The sequence below is a fragment of the Ceratotherium simum genome, chromosome 29 (genome assembly GCF_057802395.1).
Source record: "Ceratotherium simum simum isolate JZ-2026a chromosome 29, ASM5780239v1, whole genome shotgun sequence".
Lineage (NCBI taxonomy): Eukaryota > Metazoa > Chordata > Mammalia > Perissodactyla > Rhinocerotidae > Ceratotherium > Ceratotherium simum.
Window position 1 is genome coordinate 16362498 of NC_141928.1, and position 18928 is coordinate 16381425.

At 36.2% G+C, this 18928-nt stretch overlaps 1 protein-coding gene across 1 annotated transcript in view; it reads left to right on the forward strand.

The window, feature by feature from the left end:
- The window catches only part of MEGF9 (multiple EGF like domains 9), an 82912-nt gene that overhangs the window by 49219 nt on the left and 14765 nt on the right, over positions 1-18928 (forward strand). The window contains exon 3 of the mRNA XM_004423374.3: positions 17049-17188. Within this exon, the coding sequence (XP_004423431.2) occupies positions 17049-17188 (140 nt within the window). The remainder of the gene's footprint in view (positions 1-17048; positions 17189-18928) is intronic.

Below are 18928 nucleotides of genomic sequence, written 5' to 3' on the forward strand. Positions count from 1 at the left end.
GAACAGAATGAATGAATGAAGAATAAACAGGGCCAGACCATGAAAGGCCTGATATGCCATGCAAATTAGTTTATTCATTGGAGAATACTGAGTAAGAAGTGACATTGGATTTGCTTTTTAGAAAAATTACTCTATCAGCAGCCTGGTGGATAGAGAGTGAGCTCAGGTAAAGAGCCAGTGAGAAGGCTGTTGTAACAATCCAAGCAAGAGAAGTTAAAGGCCTAATCTAAGGCGTTGACATTGGCATTGGCAATGGGAGAGGAGGGAACCAATGTAAGATATATTTGGAAGATAAAATCTACAGGACTAGATGGTTGATCGTGTATGTATAGACTAAAGGGGAGAGAGAGAGATGACTCCCATGTTTCTTTCTGGCTCGAGCACATGAATGAAGCGATAGTCCATTAACTAGATAAAGAATGCAGGTAGATAAGGAAGTTGGAGGGAGATGATGATGATGTTAGCTTTCAAACATGTTCATTTTGAAGTGACTGTGGGACATGCAGATAGAGATGTCTTGTAGACAGTTGAATATACGTTGTGCACCAAACTTAAGAAATTTTCTAAGCTAGCATGTTTTTATGCTAGTTTAGAGGAAAACAGAATAAAGCCTCATAACTTTAATTTTATTTAAAAATAACTTTATTCTATATCCCAATTATTATTCTTGCAATTATACCAATCTCTAGTTTAAGTTACCTTTTTTTTTTTTTGTACACATCAATATTTTTTTCCTTGAAGGTAGAATTTTACAAGGTAACCATCTTGGTCAAAAGCAGGTGACTGATCTCAGCCTTTATCCTATCCTGGTTCATTTGTTTCAATAAATGTTTGTTCAGTGCCAAATCGTTTCTGTCTTAGAAGATATTTTAAGCACATTAGCAAGTATCGTGTTAAGCTCATGGTAAGACAAATTAGACTAAAGTTTGAATGTTAATAAATGGCCGGACAGGGGCTTCTTCAGAAAAAGGCACTGAGGGTGTTGAGGTTTAAGTATAAATAATGCATGTCTATTACAGTTTGGAAAGCTCCGTGTGTTTTTCAGTACATCTCTATCTTAAATCTTCCACTCAATACAGGGCATGTTCTGCCCTCCTGATCTTCTAATTAAGTAGATATCAGCTGTAGGCAAATGAATGAAAAAAAACCAAAGGTTTTTCTCCCCCCAGCTATTGGTGACCTTTCTCAACATTAACATAACATGTCACAGTGAATTGACATAGTTGCTATTGATCAAACATGTTACTTTCCCTAAACCATATTGCAGACTCCTCTACTTGTTCCATTTTATTAAACTACTTTTAGTCCAGTTTGGAATTTTTAAAACAAATATTTTAAAGTAAAGTTTTGTTATTGATTATATTATAAGATCATTTATTTTACTTCTGAAAGGCTCCTCCAAATCTGTAATTATACATATGCTAATAGTACAAATAATCGAGTTCAGAGAAATGCTGTATTTGGTACCAAGATATTTATTTGTTCAACAAATTATGTACAGGATACTTTAATAGACCTTGTGGAAAATAAATAAGACAGTGGGAAGACCAAAGGAACTTCTGGTCTAGTAAGGTCACTAAGAAATACATATAAATAATTATAATGCAAAGTAAAAATTGACCCACATCCTAAAATATAAAGGTAAATGTTAAATGGGTTAAGAAACTGGGAGATATCACTTATAGCTGGAAAAATCAGAGATGGTTTCGTTGAGGAGATAGCTTTTGACCTCAGTTTTGAAGAAGGAAAGGATTTAGATATACAGAAGTGGAAAAGGTGGGAAAGGACATTACAGGACAGGAAACAGCAAGATTAACGTCTCAGGGATGTGCTTACACAGGATGTAAGGTGGAAGAGGAGTGGGAGCAGAGCAGATAAATCTGGCAAGGCCTGCTGGGGTCAGGTCACAGAGGGCCTTAAGGGCCAGACATGGTTTGGATTTTGTTCATGAAGCAATTTTTAAGCAGAAGGAAGATCAGCACTGTGTTCTAGCAGTAGTAGAATGGGTGGATGTATGCAGGGGGAGATTAGAGACAGAGTGAAAACTAGTGAGGACCAAAATTGGAGTAATAATAGTGAGAATGGAGAGAATGTTGAGAGAATGGAGAAGAGTGAGAATGGTGATATGCCCCATGATAGCAATGTTTCTGTGCATAATTCCCTAGGAAGTGATTTTTGCATTGATACACACACACATATCTAAAAGTAGTTTGTATTTCTAAGTTGAATTTAGAGAATTGCTCAGTCCCAGGGTTCCTTCTCAGGCCCATCCCTTTCCCTGTGCTTCCCATTCTTTCTTTGTTGCAGGCTGCAGGAATTGGATCTGCTTTCCTGTGCTTCCGTAGTTGCTACCACCCACTGTATCCCATGGGACTTTTATTCCCCCATAAGCCTTGCTGCTGAGTGTCAAGCAGTATCCCCATCCCCATGTTCTTTTTGTGTTGCTAAAAATAACTCCAAGGGCTCTTTACCTTTTGAGTTTTAAAAACTATGTATCTTTATAGAGAGGCCTGTCTGGGTAGCAAATATAATAGATATGGGGAAGTTTAAAGCTTATATAACTGACAAACTTTTCCACAAACAAATATAGGCATACCTCTTTTATTTTTCCAATTAATTACTCTGACACTCATATGCCTCAGTAACATAAATCCAGTGCCCTCCTTTTGATGCAACCCATTCTCCAACAATTAATTACTAATTTTCCAATAATTCAAGAGTCAATCCTCCTCTGATGCAAGGGAATGTGATTTTGATCAGTTCAGTGATATCGTTGTTTCTCACTCTTACATGGAATTGCTGGATTGAGGCCTAGCCCTGAACAGCCTGACAGATGATGCTTGCTCACTACTGTGATGATGCTTTTACTGGTCCAGAATTATTAACAGCAATGGTTCTTTGGGAGGATGAACCCACTCCCTTACTGCCAAGGTCTTTCAAGGATACTCTAAATTGGGGCTACAAAGTTATAGATCTTAACAATGAGTTTGTTCAGTTTATGCGTGATTTATCAGTTTAACTGATTGAAGTGATATTATTCTCATTTTATAGATAAAGAAACAGACTTGAATAATTTGCCCCCAACAGACAATTAGTAAGTGGCAAAAACGGACTCAAACTGACACCTGTCTGACTATACTGCCTTCAGTAGGTCCCAGGGTTTGTTAATTGAGTGGCTGAACCTCTGCTTATTTTCCAAATAAGCATGATAACCATCCCAAGTTTAGCTACCCTACAGACAGATTCCTAGCATGAAAAGTTATCATTTGAGTGATCAAGATAACATCATCAGTAATAAGTCTTGTGAGTATCATGTGCTCTCTAATATGATGAGACAAGGAGGGCACGTTACCTCTGTGATATTCTTCCTCAGAATTTATAACCTCAATCTAATCATCACAAGACATCAGACAAACCCAAATTGAGGAGCATTTTACAAAATACTTGACTATTATTCTTCAAAAGCTTCAAAGTCATAAAAGACAAGGAAAGACCAAGAAACTGTCAGATTGAAGGAGGCTAAGGAGACATGACAGGTACATGTAAAGTGATATCCTGAATTGTATCCTGGAACAGAAAAAGGAGCTGTTAGTGTAAAAATTAGGGAAATCTTATAAAGTCTATAGTTTAATTAATAGTATTTAAGCAATGTTAATTTTCAGTTTTGATGAATATACCATGGTTATATGAGAAGTTAACATTAGGAGAAGTTGGGTGAATGGTATACAAGAACTCTCTGTACTATCTTTACAAGTTTTCTTTAAATCTAATATTGTTTCAAAATCAAAAGTTTATAGAATTGTTATTTGGAGTAGTCAGTCAAGGGAATATGGATAGTATTACTGTCTTATTATGAGGGCAGCATTGGTCCTGGTGATAATTCTTAGCCTTAGTCCCAAAGAGGAATCAGGATAAGGAAATAAACTTACTTTGCTGGCCTGAGGACCTGCCATTTTGCATGTATGATATTGTGGTTAGAATATACAATCAAATACATAGCCTATTTTAATGTTTTAAATATCTTTTTTTCTAAAGTTTTAAAAAAATAGCTTCTAAAACTTATGTTAGTAGACTTAGGCTGAAATAGAAGGATGCTTGTTCCCACAGAGAAGGCTTTGTTTACCCCTGTGTCCCTTGAAAGAAAATTAAATCAGCATAACTTTTTCCATCTCAGATGGTTTTTTTCATAACAAGAAATATGTTTCCTAGAGGGCAGAGAGAAATATGGGACTGTTCATCTTTTCTTTCTCCTTCAATTTGATTTCCACTCAAAATATCTAAAGTCGTCAATCCCAAAGAGAGATTTGGACTTGAAGTTTCTCTAGCTTTCTTATAAAAATGGACATAAGTGCTTCAGCCATGATTATTTTTGACATTCAAAGTGTGTAGGACTACTTTAAAAATTATTAATTTCATTACTATGGTTCTTTGTATATTAAATGAATTCTGTGGTATTATATGTTCCATGTGTTTCAACAATTCGGGTTTTTCAACCTTGCTTCTGTGTTTATAAATTTAATAGTTTTCCAGGGACTGAAAATAACTAATATTTGTAAAGTCATTTACAATCACTAGCATACTTTTCTCCTGTACATTTTCTCATTTGATTCTAACAACAACACTGAGAGGTAGGTAAGGATGATTATCCACCAAATTACAAATGAAAAGTAATAATCGAAAGATTTCATGATAAGCCCAAGCTTGGATATTTATTAAATACCAGGCGAGAAGAGTTAATTCATGCTTTTCTGACACCATATCCCAGGTTCTTTCTGTTACATTAAGCTCCCATGGCATTCAGTTCTTGGTTATTAAATGCTGCTATACTCGAGGTTGGGAGTTCTTAACCTACAAGGGGAGAAGCACGTGAAATGTATGGTGAATGTGTACATTTCTCTGTTGAGAAGGTCTATAACATTCAACAGATTTCTCAAAGAGATCTGAGATACCATCAAGTTTAAGAAGTTTTATTCTAAATACCATAAAGGAAAGACATAGACACTCTTCTCACATTGCCATAAGCAGTAATGAAAATATGGCTTATATCGTCAATAACAGAATCCCTTCCATCTCTTCTGCTAATTCCTAACACATACACCATGACCATTCTTTGTTTTATTTTTGCTGGTCTTGAATTGATTTTTTAAAGAGTTTTAGAGTTGAGTAGAATGTCCAGTAAAACAGATATTACAGATATTTGAAAGTTTTTGCGGGGAAATATATTAGCTTTCTTGACTAAACTGTTCACCTAAGGAAGCTGCATAATCCAGGTGAGGCAACAGGAGGAACAGAAGGAAATTAACATTTAATGAACACTGTTAAACGTCTATGCTTGATGTTTTACACATATAACCTCTCTGACTTCTCAGAACGACTTAGCTATCTTGCCCTTAGAGGCTGAGTTACTTAGCAATATGGCATAACTAATAAATGGCAGAGCTTGGATTTGAGCCCAGGTCTGTCTGACTGCAAAGCTCTCCCTACTGTACCCTGAAATAGAATGGGCAAGATTGGCTATGGCAGTGGGAGTCTCCATGTAAATTCAGGTCTGGGTGTGGGTGAGCATGATTCATACACCTGGGGACTGGCCCATGGAGACATAAATCCAGAAAACAGATCTGGGCTACAATGAAAATAAATATTGCATGAAGAAGGCAACATGAAGTAATGAGAGTACCTACAGAGAATCATTTGAAAGGCAGGAATTAGGACGTTATAAATATCAAAGGGGAATCCACCTGACTTGCTGGGGCTTAACTGGCAGGCGTTTGACATGTGGGAGATCGGAAAGCGGGTGTCATGGGCCTAACCATTGGACTGGGGAGTGGAGAGGCAGGGCAACTGAGAGCAGGAGCCAGACATTGAGAAACTAGGGACAGTAGTTGTAATTCAGTCATTGAGAATATAGGGGACTAAGGTCAAAGAAACCAGTAGCAAATGGGACTTAACGACAGACAGATCACTAAGGTAAGGTTGATTGCCTTAAGTACTCTCTTCTTAGGTCAGAAATGATACCAAATTAAGGATTCAGCACTAAGCCCAGAAGTGGAAATTAAGCAGCTTTACCAGTCAGGGTTAGGAGTGTAAATAGTAGAGAGTAAAGTAAGTACAGTGGTATTTTTCCAGTTAATTTAATGCAGTAATTCTCCAAGGATGGTCTCCAGACCAATATCAGCATAACCTGGGAATTAGTTAGAAATACAAATTCTCGGGTCAACCCCACGCCTATTGAATCAGATATTCTGTGATAGGGCCCAGCAATCAGTGTTATAACAAGCCCTCCAGATGATTCTGATCAATGCTAAAGTTTAAGAACCACTGATCTAGTGGACAGTGTGTTTCCCCAAAACACTTAAGGTCAACCTATATACAGGAGAAAACTAGAACTAATAAAGAGTAGGCTTGTTTGAGATCTTCGAGCCTCTGTTCTTTGTTTATATGAGGATTGTGTAAACTAAAGAAGCCCTTTTAACAGGGTCATAATACAATATTGGGTTAAGCAACATAGACTTTTCTTTGAGGGCTGGTAAATTTTTTTTTTGTCTGCTATTCTTTGTCCTACTTTAAAGGACAAACCCAAGGGATCAATGTCTTACAATGTTGATTGGACCATCATGGACTAGTCATTAAATGTCTCATTTTGATCACCTAGAATGAACATCCTATCTCCAAGATTCTAAGAAGTTTATTTAAATGTAACATAAAGGGCCGGCCCCGTGGCTTAGCGGTTGAGTGCGTGCTCTCCGCTGCCGGCGGCCCGGGTTCGGATCCCGGGTGCGCACCGAGGCACCGCTCCTCCAGCCATGCTGAGGCCGCGTCCCACATACAGCAACTAGAAGGATGTGCAGCTATGACAGACAGCTATGTACTGGGGCTTTGGGGGAAAAATAAATAAATAAAATCTTTAAATGTAACATAAAGTATCAGGATTAGGTGCTTTGGAAACATTAAGTGGACCACATTGAAGGCAAATATTGCACTCAGAAGGCATCATGAGTTAATGAAGACAGCACACATAGATTTTGGAGCCAGATTACAGAATGATTAAACAAGAAAGTTTGAGTGTCTATCATGTGCCAGGCACTGTGCTAGGCCCTGGGAATACATCAGTGGAAAAAAACAGATAAAATCCCTGATTTCATAGAGCTGACTGTCTGGATGCAGAGAAAGATAATAAACAAGAAAATAAAATATACAGTATGTTAAATAGTAAGAGATATTATAATTTTCAATAGTGTGGCTAGCCAAGGCCTTGTTAAGAATATGATATTTGAATAGATAACAAAAAGAAGTAAGGGAGCATGCCACGTGGATTCCCTGGGGGAAGGGTATTGCTAATAGAGGGAACAGCAAGCACAGGGTCCCTGACGCAGAAACATGCCTGGTGTAGTTGAGCAAAAGCGACATGAGAGTAGCTAAAGTGATGAAGGGAGCAGGGGTCAGGGGAGTCCTAGGTAAAGCAAAATACATACGCAGAGATTCAGAATACTGTTCTTTCAACATATCTATATTTATGAACATTTTTATATGAAAAATTTGGGGGGAAAAATAAAGCTATAGTAATTAAGACAGTGTGGTATTGGTTCAGAGATAGACAAATACATAAATAGAACCAAAAAGAAAGCCCAGAACAACCCATGTGTATAAAGACATTTGACGTATGGCAGAGGAGGTACTAAAGCTTAGAGATAAAAGGATGGACTTTTCAATGAATTGTACTAGAGCTTTGATTATCTATAAGGAAGAAAATGAGATTGGACCTCTAACTTACGTCATATGCAAATATAAAGTTCTGGTGGATTAAAGACCTAAATGTGAAAGACAAAACATAAAGCAAAAGGAAAGCATCTTAATGACCTTGAGGTGGAGAAAGATTTCTTCAACAATATTACTCTAATAGCAATACTTATATAGCTTTTCACCATGTGTCAGGCACTGTTCTACATGCTTAACACATATTAACTAAGTTAATCTTCACAACAAACCTAGAAGAGAGGTACTATTATTTTCTCCATTTTACAAGTGAAGAAACTGAGGCATAAAGAGTTTAAGTAATTTACTTAAGGTCACATGACTAGTAAGTGATAAAGCCAGGATTTGAATCCAGGTAGTCGAGCTCCAGAGTTCATATCTTAACACTTTGTTAAACTATAAAACTTATAAAAAGAGTGGAAAAACAAGCCACAAACTGAGAGAAAATAATTGTAGCACATTAAACTGGAAAAGGATTGCTTTTCCAGGAATATATAAAGAATGTCTACAAATTAATGTCGAAAATACTTGTGCAGACTCTATAGAAGAGGAAACTCAAATGGCCAATAAGCATGAAAACATGTTCCATCACATTAATAATCAGGGAGAATGCAATTTAAAACCACATTGTGCTCCAAATTGCAAGGAGAATGCAATTTAAAACCACACAGTTGTACATTGTGATACCACTTCAAGCTGCCAGATTGGCAAAAACTTAAAAAGCTGATGATATCAAGTGTTGGTGAGGATATAGAGCAAAGAGACCATTATACCAGTGGTAATAGGAGTGTAAATTGTTACCACCACTTTGGAAAAGGTAGATATTGCCTGGTAAAGTTGATCATACACAAACTGTATTACCTAGCAGTTCCATTCCTTGGTATATACTCTAGGGAAAAGCGTACTCATGTGTACTAGAAAACATGTATAAGAAATGCTTCACAAAAGCATTATCTATAATACCAAATGAAGCCAACCCAAATGTCCAGAAGAATGAATGAATGAATAAATAAATAGGGTTATATTCATAGAATGAAATATAATATAGCAGTGAAAAATGAATGACTACAGCTATACAGATTTACACTGATGAATCTCAAAAACAATATAGTCTTGGCCAAAAATGTAAATCAAAGAATACATAATGATTTTTATTAATATAAAATTTAAGAGCAGGAAAAACTATATGATATATTACTTAGAAATACATACAGAGATGATAAAACTCTTAAAGAGCTCAAGAATGATTAAAACTTAGTTGCTTCTGGGGCAAGAGAAGGAGATGCCATTGAGGAGGGCCACACAAGGGGCTTCAAATGTCTTGCTAGCGGGTATCAAAGTGCTGAGTTTATTGTTCTTTAAATTGTATTGCCTTTAAATTTATCTACTTCTGAATGAATGATATATTTCACAATTTAAAAATGAAGATTAAAAAAGCTTTGCAAGGTTACATCAATAAAGCTGTTGGAGGGTGGGGAAGCTTTGCAGGAAACTGGCGGGAATAGGTGCCTTTGCAAATTGCTAGATACAGGTAGGAAACTAGATCTCCCAAGTCTTAGAATTGCATTGAAACAGATCAGAAGCAGTATCTTGTTTCTTTGGCAATTATTTTAAAATTCCATTTGTCAGAGGAGATATTTAAATGACTGTCCATTGAGCCAGGAGAAGATTAACATAAAAAGTTTCTTCTAGGAGTGTTGCAAGTCTATTAAGATGAGCACATTAAATCTTTCTGGCTTGCTTTCGTTAAGTACATAGAGGTAATCTGTAATATAGGAGAGAGAGAAAAGAAAACATTGTATTAGTAGGCAGAAGACCTAGGTTCTAATTCTGATTCCTCTCTGGCTGTGTGATTTTGAAAATTGCGTCAGTTCACAATCACTGAAGCTCTGCCAATTGGGGATGTTGAGAGTATTATTAATATTTTACCATATATGAAGCTACTAATATTTGGAAGAAACTTAAATATGTAATTTTAGCTAATTTTCAAAATCTTTTGAAACAGAGATTATTATTATTTTTCAGATGTGAAAACAACTTGCCCAATAATGGAACAGCTAGAAAGTGGCAAAGCTGAGACTAATGAATGTCATAGAATTACTGTAAAGACTAAGTTCAGTAATGCATATATATTCTTTTTGTGTGTGTGTATGTGTGAGGAAGATTAGCCCTGAGCTAACATCCATGCCCATCTTCCTCTACTTTATATGGGACGCCACCACAGCATGGCTTGACAAGCGGTGCGTCAGTGCGCACCAGGATCGGAACCTGCGAACCCCGGATCGCAGTGGGGCGCAGGCACTTAACTGCTTGTGCCACCGGCCGGCCCCAATGCATATATAAATGTTGCTCCATGCACCTTATTTATAACCTCATAGTAGGAACTCAGTAAATGTTAATATTGCCTCCTGACCACTCTATCCCCTATGGGGTTCAGAACACAGAGGCTTAGTACTTGGGTATAAAGGGTCTGGTCCTTAGCACTGTCAATATCAACATTTTGAGTTAAAACAGGTTTTTGTTTGCTCATCTGAAAACTAAGCCACCACTTGTGCTATCATTTCTGTGAGAAAATGAATTCTCAATTCTAGGAACTGCAAGTCAATTTTCGGAACACAGCATATACACAAATCCAGTATTAATAATTACCCTTTCACTAAGCAAACCTTTTACAATGGTTACAAAAGAATACAAATGTTAACATATTTGAGAGGCATCTTCTTTTCAAGATGATACTGGAATGTCATGCTTTTTCTCTTTTCAAAATGACTTCTGAAATGCAAAAATCTCTATCAAATAGTGGAGTAATTGTGTGGGTTTGAGAATTCTTATGGCTGTATTTCTTCCATTAAAAAAAAGTGAAGATGGGCCGGCCCCATGGCTTAGCCGTTAAGTGCGTGCGCTCCACTGCTGGCAGCCCAGGTTCAGATCCCGGGTTCGCACTGACGCACCGCTTCTCCGGCCATGCTGAGACCGCGTCCCACATACAGCAACTAGAAGAATGTGCAACTATGACATACAACTATCTACTGGGGCTTTGGGGGAAAAAAATAAATAAATAAAAAATTATAAAAAAAAAAAGTGAAGAAAGTAAGAAATAACTTTCCTACTTGAGTTAAGTTAGCCTTCCCAAGTTGTGGCTTTGGAAATATGATACTTTTTATTTTTTGCGAGTAAGTGTTACTTCTGACTTTTCAAATAAACTTGTAAATTTGATTTTGGTAAGATCCGCTGTCAGAAAATATTTTTGCACTTAGGCAATACCCTTTTTGAGTATTAAGAATTTCTGTCTGAATATGTATTTCCTCTAAAAGTATTTTAGACTATTTGCCCTCAAAAATACAAGGAATGTTTAGCATAATAGCCCAATGTTTTCAACAATAAAGCTATCTTTTTTTTCCTCCCGAAAAGGAGCTTTGCTCATTGCATAATGGTCTTTTCCACGATTGTAGAAAGACAGAGAAACACTAAATGCAGATGGTCTTTTGCCAAAATATCCAATTATTCGGTTGCTTTCATAACAAAGGAGAAGCTATTTTTTTCATTACCTTTGCAAAAACATGACCCAAACATGAAATTAAGAATTTTAAAAAACTTTTCATTTTATTCATTTCCCATGTAAAAGCTTTTTCTGGGTAGAAAAACTTTTTCTAGCTGCCTTTTAATATTATTTTTAATATATTGAGACAGCTTATAATCAGTAACTTTCTGTTAATTTCAGACCCTATTTTAACTAGTAGTTTCAGTCTCTTCATAAACTAAGTTGTTTTTAGTTATTAAAAAAAGAGGAAGAATAAGAAAATTGATACATTTAATTATCTATTTTTTCTGTTTCTTGTTCTTTCCATGTCAGATTGCCAACGTGTAAACTGTTTGAGGAAGAAGGCAGGAGGAAAAGCAAGGCTTCTGAGTTAATTAATTAGAACTCTATCTTTTTAGTTATCCTGTGACTCCTTGAGTTAAAATTGATAACCTGATATCGACATGTATGCCATGCACATTATATATATATATATATATAAGATATATCTTGTAACTCTTAGGAAGAAAACAGACAATGTTTTTGGTAACACAAAACATGCCAAGACATTTGACAATTTAGAAAAAAGTTAAATCAATTAGCTAGTTGGTACAAAAGCACGTCAGTTCTCGCTGGCTTTGGTCTCACCTAATGTAGGATTTTGCTGATCCTTTCCCTTCTCAATATTTGTTTTCTTTCCAAAAACTCTTTCTACCATGTGTCCATAACGTGCTCTCTTTTCCTAGCCACGTTTTTGCTCCAAACTAGTAATTACCCCATAAATTCTTGCCATTTTTCTAGGTTTGTTAACAGAATTTTAAAAGTAAATAACTTAGTCTTGTCTGTCTTTGCCTACTAAAGATTCTAACCCATTCTTCTTTAAATTCTCAGAAAAAATTCAAGATCTAGGACCATTATCATCATCTTCATCGTTCTTTCATTTTTGATACTGATTATGTCCTGGACACTATGCTAAGTACCCTGCATATGCAGTCTTTAATTCTCACAATAACTACTACAAAGTTTGATATAACTGTCTTCATTTTACAAATGAGAATACTGAGTCTAAGAGAGAATAAGTACTTGGTCCCAGCTAGTTACTAACAGAACTGGAATTTGAACCAAGCTCTGTCTGTCTCCTCAAGCTATGAATTTTCCATAGACCCTGATACCTACCTCCCTGTGTTCCACCCTTCCCACTCTAGTCAATGTGATTATAAAATAGTGGAAATTCTGAAGATTCTCCTCCTGCTCATCTTTATTGAAACAAAACCTTTAAAAAGACATTTTGGTTAGTACTTGTATGACATGAATATGTACCATATCTTGAGATGATACACTGCTGAATTTCCTTTTTACAAAAAAATAACTTCATGTCAAAAATGTATTATTTGTTTACATTTTAAAAGATAATTTTTTAAGTGTTCAAACCTTGTGATAATTGTACACACCTGTGAGTGCGATAAATTCTATGACTAAGCACTGACACCTTAAGAAAATCTGAGAATTCTATTTGGAATAATTTAAGAAATGTGTAGTATATGCTTAGTTATACTTAGTGCAGCTTAGTTCCACAATGCTTGTGCTTCCTTTATAAGTAATTCTATATTCTTCTTTCTGATATAATTCTACATTATCTAATTCATACTACATTAGTACTTTACTAGCAACTAACTCATGTCTATAAAAAGCAACACCAGATGAGCAAATTCTATCTTAAATTTCTTTGTTGATTGATCTCAGTAGTATAGATTTCTGACTTCTATTCAAAATCCAGATCTGTGTCCTTATTCTCCAGATATGAACCTGCGAGTCTTTTATTCTTTCATTCAAACCTATGATAAGCATAAGTGGTCTGTTAACAGGCCTTTTCTTTCCTTTTTTTAAAAATTTCATTGCGTTTATATCATTGACCTTTGCTTCAAAAGCATTCAACAGTCTTTAACAGAAGGAGACCATGAAAGGGGGTGTTGTAAAGGCTTTATTCTAAAAAGAAGTCACACAGGGAAAGCTTTATATTTGCTGAGTGGTTTAATTCTTATACATGCAGAAATTGGCGATGGGCCATGAGTAACAGGATGGAAAAGCACTTCTAGTGCAGCCTCACAACCAAACTTCCCTCCTCCATTCTATAGTTTTTAAAAAAGAGAAAAAAAGCGCCTTCTTTCCTGTTTTAAAATCTACCTGGGAAAAGTGGAGCATGGTATCCAGACTAGTCAACCACTTTATCAGGATTCAAAAAGCCACACGTGGATTTTTTTTTTTTAAATCAGCAACTAAGGATCATATTCTCCAGGGAGAAAGATCCCTGCTTAAATCAGTCTTTTGAGTGCCCAGAGCAGAATTCTGAAGGGAAAGTCCCCTTACAGGAATAGCAACTACTTTGAGAGCACTGGCTATATTATGATTGTGAGATACTATTAAATGATTAGGTATTCCGAGATAATACCATTTTCTTGTAGGTGGTGGGTTGGGCAAACACTGTCATTAAAAGTAACTATTTATTCTTCTCCATACCAAATAATCTAATGTCTGTAGAGAAATGAGGAGCAGGCATATTTTGATTAACATTTTAAAAGCCTTGGAAATTGGTGAATGAACTGTTGTTAGCCATTCTTTGAAAGGTACATTATATCCTTTATAATTTTCTGATAGTATAGTGAGACTTAAATTGACTGGTTTCTTATTGTGGTCATAAGATATTCTTGAACTTCATATTTGATGAATACAGATTTACTTTGCTAGATCTTTACGTACCTTGGGGTATTCTTTTGTAAGACTGTGCATATTTATGTTTGTGAGATTTTTTCTTTTGTTTCCTTTTTTGCAAAGTTACTTAAGAGATAGGCCTGGTAATGTAAATTTCTGTTGCATATTTAAAATCAATGCTCGTCTTCTATGATCAGTACAAATTTTAATTAAGCTTTAACTAAGCATCAGAATATTTAGGCTTGAATCTCTGAGAACCTTAGACTTTGCTATGCTGCAATTTCTCTTCAAGCAGTTAAGAACTCGCAGCTTTTGTTAAGGAAGACCTGAAATTTACTGACAGTGAGAAAAGAGACCAGGGTTTATTCTGGGCAAGGCAGAAACAGCTCATAATAATAAATGGTGAATTGTGGTGCTTGGAATCTACAGAATGAAGCTGGATACCCAAGTAGGTCTCAAGTTATTTGGCAGGCAAATTTCTTGTGCAAATTTGGAGTCAAACTTAGGGAGAGGTAGGTAGCGTGGTACAGAGGTAATAGTCTGGCTTTGTATAAAGAAACCTGACTTACTAGGTGTGGACAATAACTTTAACCCCTCTGAAATCCCTCAATGGAAAAATGAGGATTATGACCTCTACCCAGTAGAATTATTTTAAGGATTAGAATATATGTTTATTGACATAGGCCCTCAATAAATGATGGCTCATTGTTTTTATCATCATCATCATCATCATCATCACTCCTGCTTTCAGATGCCTCCATTTTACATTTTCTGTAAAATTATTTGTTAGTCAAGAAATTGCATAACCTAATACACTAGACAGCTTTAAGATAGGAATACAGAGTTTGATAGGTGACTTCTCAGGATACAAGGCTTTGAGATATGTAAAGTATATATTATTTACGTAAGCCTGACTTTCTTTCCCCTCTAGACTGGTTTGGTTTGAGTAAAGCCCTAAAAATATCCCATGTAAAACTGTTTTTCTACTTTTCTACTCCTTTTTGGCATACCCTGGGATAGTGCAGAGAATCGTAAGTGGGAGAGAGAAGTAAACTTCAACTCTAGCTGCTCAAAATAGTTTTTAGGAATAGAGGGCAAAAGCCTCATTATTTAGCCCAGGGGATGCTGATGAACAGAGAGGCACATCTCAAATAATCAAAAAAATAATCTTTAGGTTTGTATACCACAAGTAGAATACACATAGTTGAAAGTTCCTTTACTTCCATTCTGCAAAGTTCAACCCAGAGTTCCAATAACTCTCAAATTTAGAACTTCTATTTTTATTACAGAAATAGGAATATGGGAAGTAGTAGGGGGTTACTTCAGCTGGTATATGTAAGAGCTGTGTAAGTATTAGCAATTTTAGCTTGGGCTCCTGAACTAAAATTAACAACCCCACAGAGACTCATTATTAAGAGCTGAGTCTCTAAAAAAAAAAAAACATTAAAAAGAAGTTTTTAATACAACTACATACAACTACAACAAGATAGAACAATACAAGTTCTATCTTGTATTGTCTACCATCCAATATGACTGGTACCAAAATCTACTCAGATGAAGTCTAAAAATTTGAGGTTCAGAATGAGCAAATAAAGAAGGGTCACGTTGTTTGAAAAAAGGGAAAGTACTTTAGCTGTTCTAAGAACCCTAGTGATTAGTGTAGCCTTTCATCTTTCTTTTTCCCTCCCAGTGCTTAACTCTAAAATTCAGTTTGTGTATTTACTGAGCATTTATTTATCAAGTGTATATTAAGTACCTACAACAAACTGGTACTATACTAGACTCGGAGGATACCACGATGGCTAAGATGTGGTCCCTGGACTCAGGAAACTTAGCAAGTAAGATGTATGAAATTAAAATAGTTATAGTACACTATCCCTAGGCTTGTGCTAGGTCTTGAGGATAATTAAAAAATTGCATGATTTGGCCTTCCTCAGATCTTTAACAATCTAACTAGAGAAGTAAGGCTTACGTGTATGAAAAAATATAGAACAGATCATAATTAAGATTAAAATGTATGGTATAGAGAATGTGAAGTCAAGAAGCTAAAAGATCTCTGCAGACCAGTCAGGGAAAAGTTTCATGGAACAAGATGAATCTGAAAGTAGGAGAATTTTTGAGAGGTGAAGAGGAGGAAAGACATTTTAAGAGGGATGATTGTAGGAGAAATAACAATACTAACATATATTTTGAAAGAAAATTTGACAGAAATTGGTGATATATTGGATATGAATGAGTAATTGTAAGAGCCTGGGGTAGAGAGTGAGGAGTTGAAAATCACAAAGATTTAAGTTTCACTGATTGGAGAGAGATGATATTGTTGATGTAATGGACATCTGAGAAAAGAAAATAGGTTAAAAGGAAGAGATGGGTTACTAAATAAAATATTTTTCTTACTTTATACTTTTAGTCTTCTTTTTGGGTTAGCAATCTAGAATTTTTATGTGAATTTAATCCAGAAAGCAATAGAGGTCTCCGTTATAGTCTTATTTACTTAATTGTGAATTCTAGTTTCATTACCAGAAATATGATTTTTAAAAAAGCCTGAACATAAAGTAGAAAATTATATCAAGTTTCCAGCATCTAAATGGGTATTAGTTTTCACATTCATTAAGATCTTGGTATTCATATTCTTCAGCCAGAAGCTAGGTTGGATGAAGGCTAGGTGGTGTTTCTTCTCTTCTCCAGATTGGGCAGGGTGGATGCTGATGGAACTGTGGAATGAGATATAGAAGTGGTACCAGTTCTATGCCCCAGTGCTTAGTAAACAAAGATTTCTAAGCACTGGGAACTTACATTCTCTATGGCTCCAGTATCATTTGTTTTAAACTACCCAAGTGCAGAGGATTAAATTGTCGCGAATGATTAGTGTTAGTACCATGTTAAATGAATTTATATAGTTGTGAAGTTGTTCAACTTCCAATTCAAAATAAAAATCCCTCAATACTTCTAGTTACTAGAATATAGTTGAAACTATTTCTACGTTAAGATCATCTATGATAGAATGTTAGGCAACGAAACTTTAAACTGATTTACTTTTGTTCATTGTCTTTGCCTTTATTTGCAGTTCTGGGAAATGCCAGTGTAAAGTGGGTGTCACTGGCTCTACATGTGATCGATGCCAAGATGGATATTATGACTTTAGTGAGAGTGGCTGCTTGCCCTGCCAATGCAATAATCGGTCTGCCAGTTGTGATGCCGTCACAGGTACACACTTTCCTTAACTTTGTTGTGTAATTAGTCCATTGTTCTTTTCATTTTGAAGTCCTTCATCTATAGGTTGATTCTTCCCAAATAGTTTGTAGGGATCTCTCTCTTCTAAGTAGGGTGTAATAGTTCATAGCAAGCCAAACTCCTACTACAATAACCTGAGAAAAAATACATAAATTTCAAAAATAAAATTGGTTGGAGAGCCGTGGAAGCAAGGAGGACTATATGAACTAAAATTCCAGAAAGGGTAGAACTCTTCCTAAGTAAGCCGATGATCACCAGCCGTTTTGTTTCCAGAGGACATTTGCTGGTTCTGGGTACAGGCTAAGGAGCAGGCTTGGCCCAAGCAAAGGAATTCTTCTTGAGGAAAGAGATACAAGAAGAGCTTTTGGCAATTGTTTGGGGCTTGCATGATTGACTGGAAACTAGAGGAGCCCTATACACAAGGCCAGTTTTCCTATGGGACCTTAGCTGACTGTGCAGGAGATGGGAGGCTGACCCAAAAGGTATAAAGAAATATCTCAGTATTGTGGTGCTTAGAAGACAAAATCTCTTTAGAGTGAGACCACTACAACACATGACCATGTCTCTCTCAAGATGTTACCAGATTCTGAAGGTGCGGAGAGTGGGACCTAGCCTCAAACCACCAAAGAGCAGTACTGAATCTGTTGCAGTCTTTCAGGGCTGAGGAGACACAGGCCTGCTAGGCTCTCAGTCAAAAGCTTTAGAAGGCCTTAACCAACAAATAGTGATGAACCATAGGTGAACTGACTCTTACTAAAATTGCAGTCCATCCTTAACCCATCTCAATTTCTAATTGGATTGAGGTGATCCTCTCATTGTGTCTGCCTAACAGAAGAAAGAGAAATCATCTGTGGTTCTTTTATGCATTGTGTCTGGCATACAATCAAAAATACTAGACAATCCTGAGATAGGAAAATGTGACCTTTAATAAAGAGAAAAAGTAAACAATAGAAGCAGACCCAGAGATGATCCAGATGTTGGAGATAGCAAACAATGCCTTTAAAATAACTAAAATTAATATTTTAAGAAAATAAAGGAAAAACCAGATGATAGGTAAAAAGAGGCAAAATTTCAAGAGAGTTGGAATCTATAAAAAAATCAAAATGACAATCTAGGACTCAAAAATACAACATCTAAAATTAATAACTGATTGTATGGGTTTAACAGCAGATTGTACACACTGAAGACAAAGTTAGTAGACTTGAATACAGCTCAGTTAAAAATATCCAAACTGGGGCCGGCCCCATGGCCTAGTGGTCAAGTTCAGCGTACTCCACTTTGGCAGCCTGGTTTTGGTTCCCAGGAGCGGACCTACACCACTTGGCGGTGGCCATGCTGTGGCAGTGACCCACATACAAAATAGGGGAAGATTGGCACAGATGTTAGCTCAGAGCAAATCTTCTTGAGTAAAAAAAAAAAAAATCCACACTGAAGCACAGAGAAAAAAATGCAATGGAAAGAACAGAGCAGGAAAGGCATGAGGGACACAGCCAAAAGGTCTAACATAAGTGTAATTAGGGATTCAGAAAAGAGAGAGATGTTGAGGCAGAAGCAATATCTGAAGAGATGATGGCCAAGAATTTTCCAAGTTGATGAAAGACATTAACCCACAGATTCAGAAAGTTCAATAAACCCAGGCAGTATAAAAACAAAGAAAAACACATCTAGGCAAACTATTAAAAACTAAAGACAATTAACTTTTCTGATCTTCAG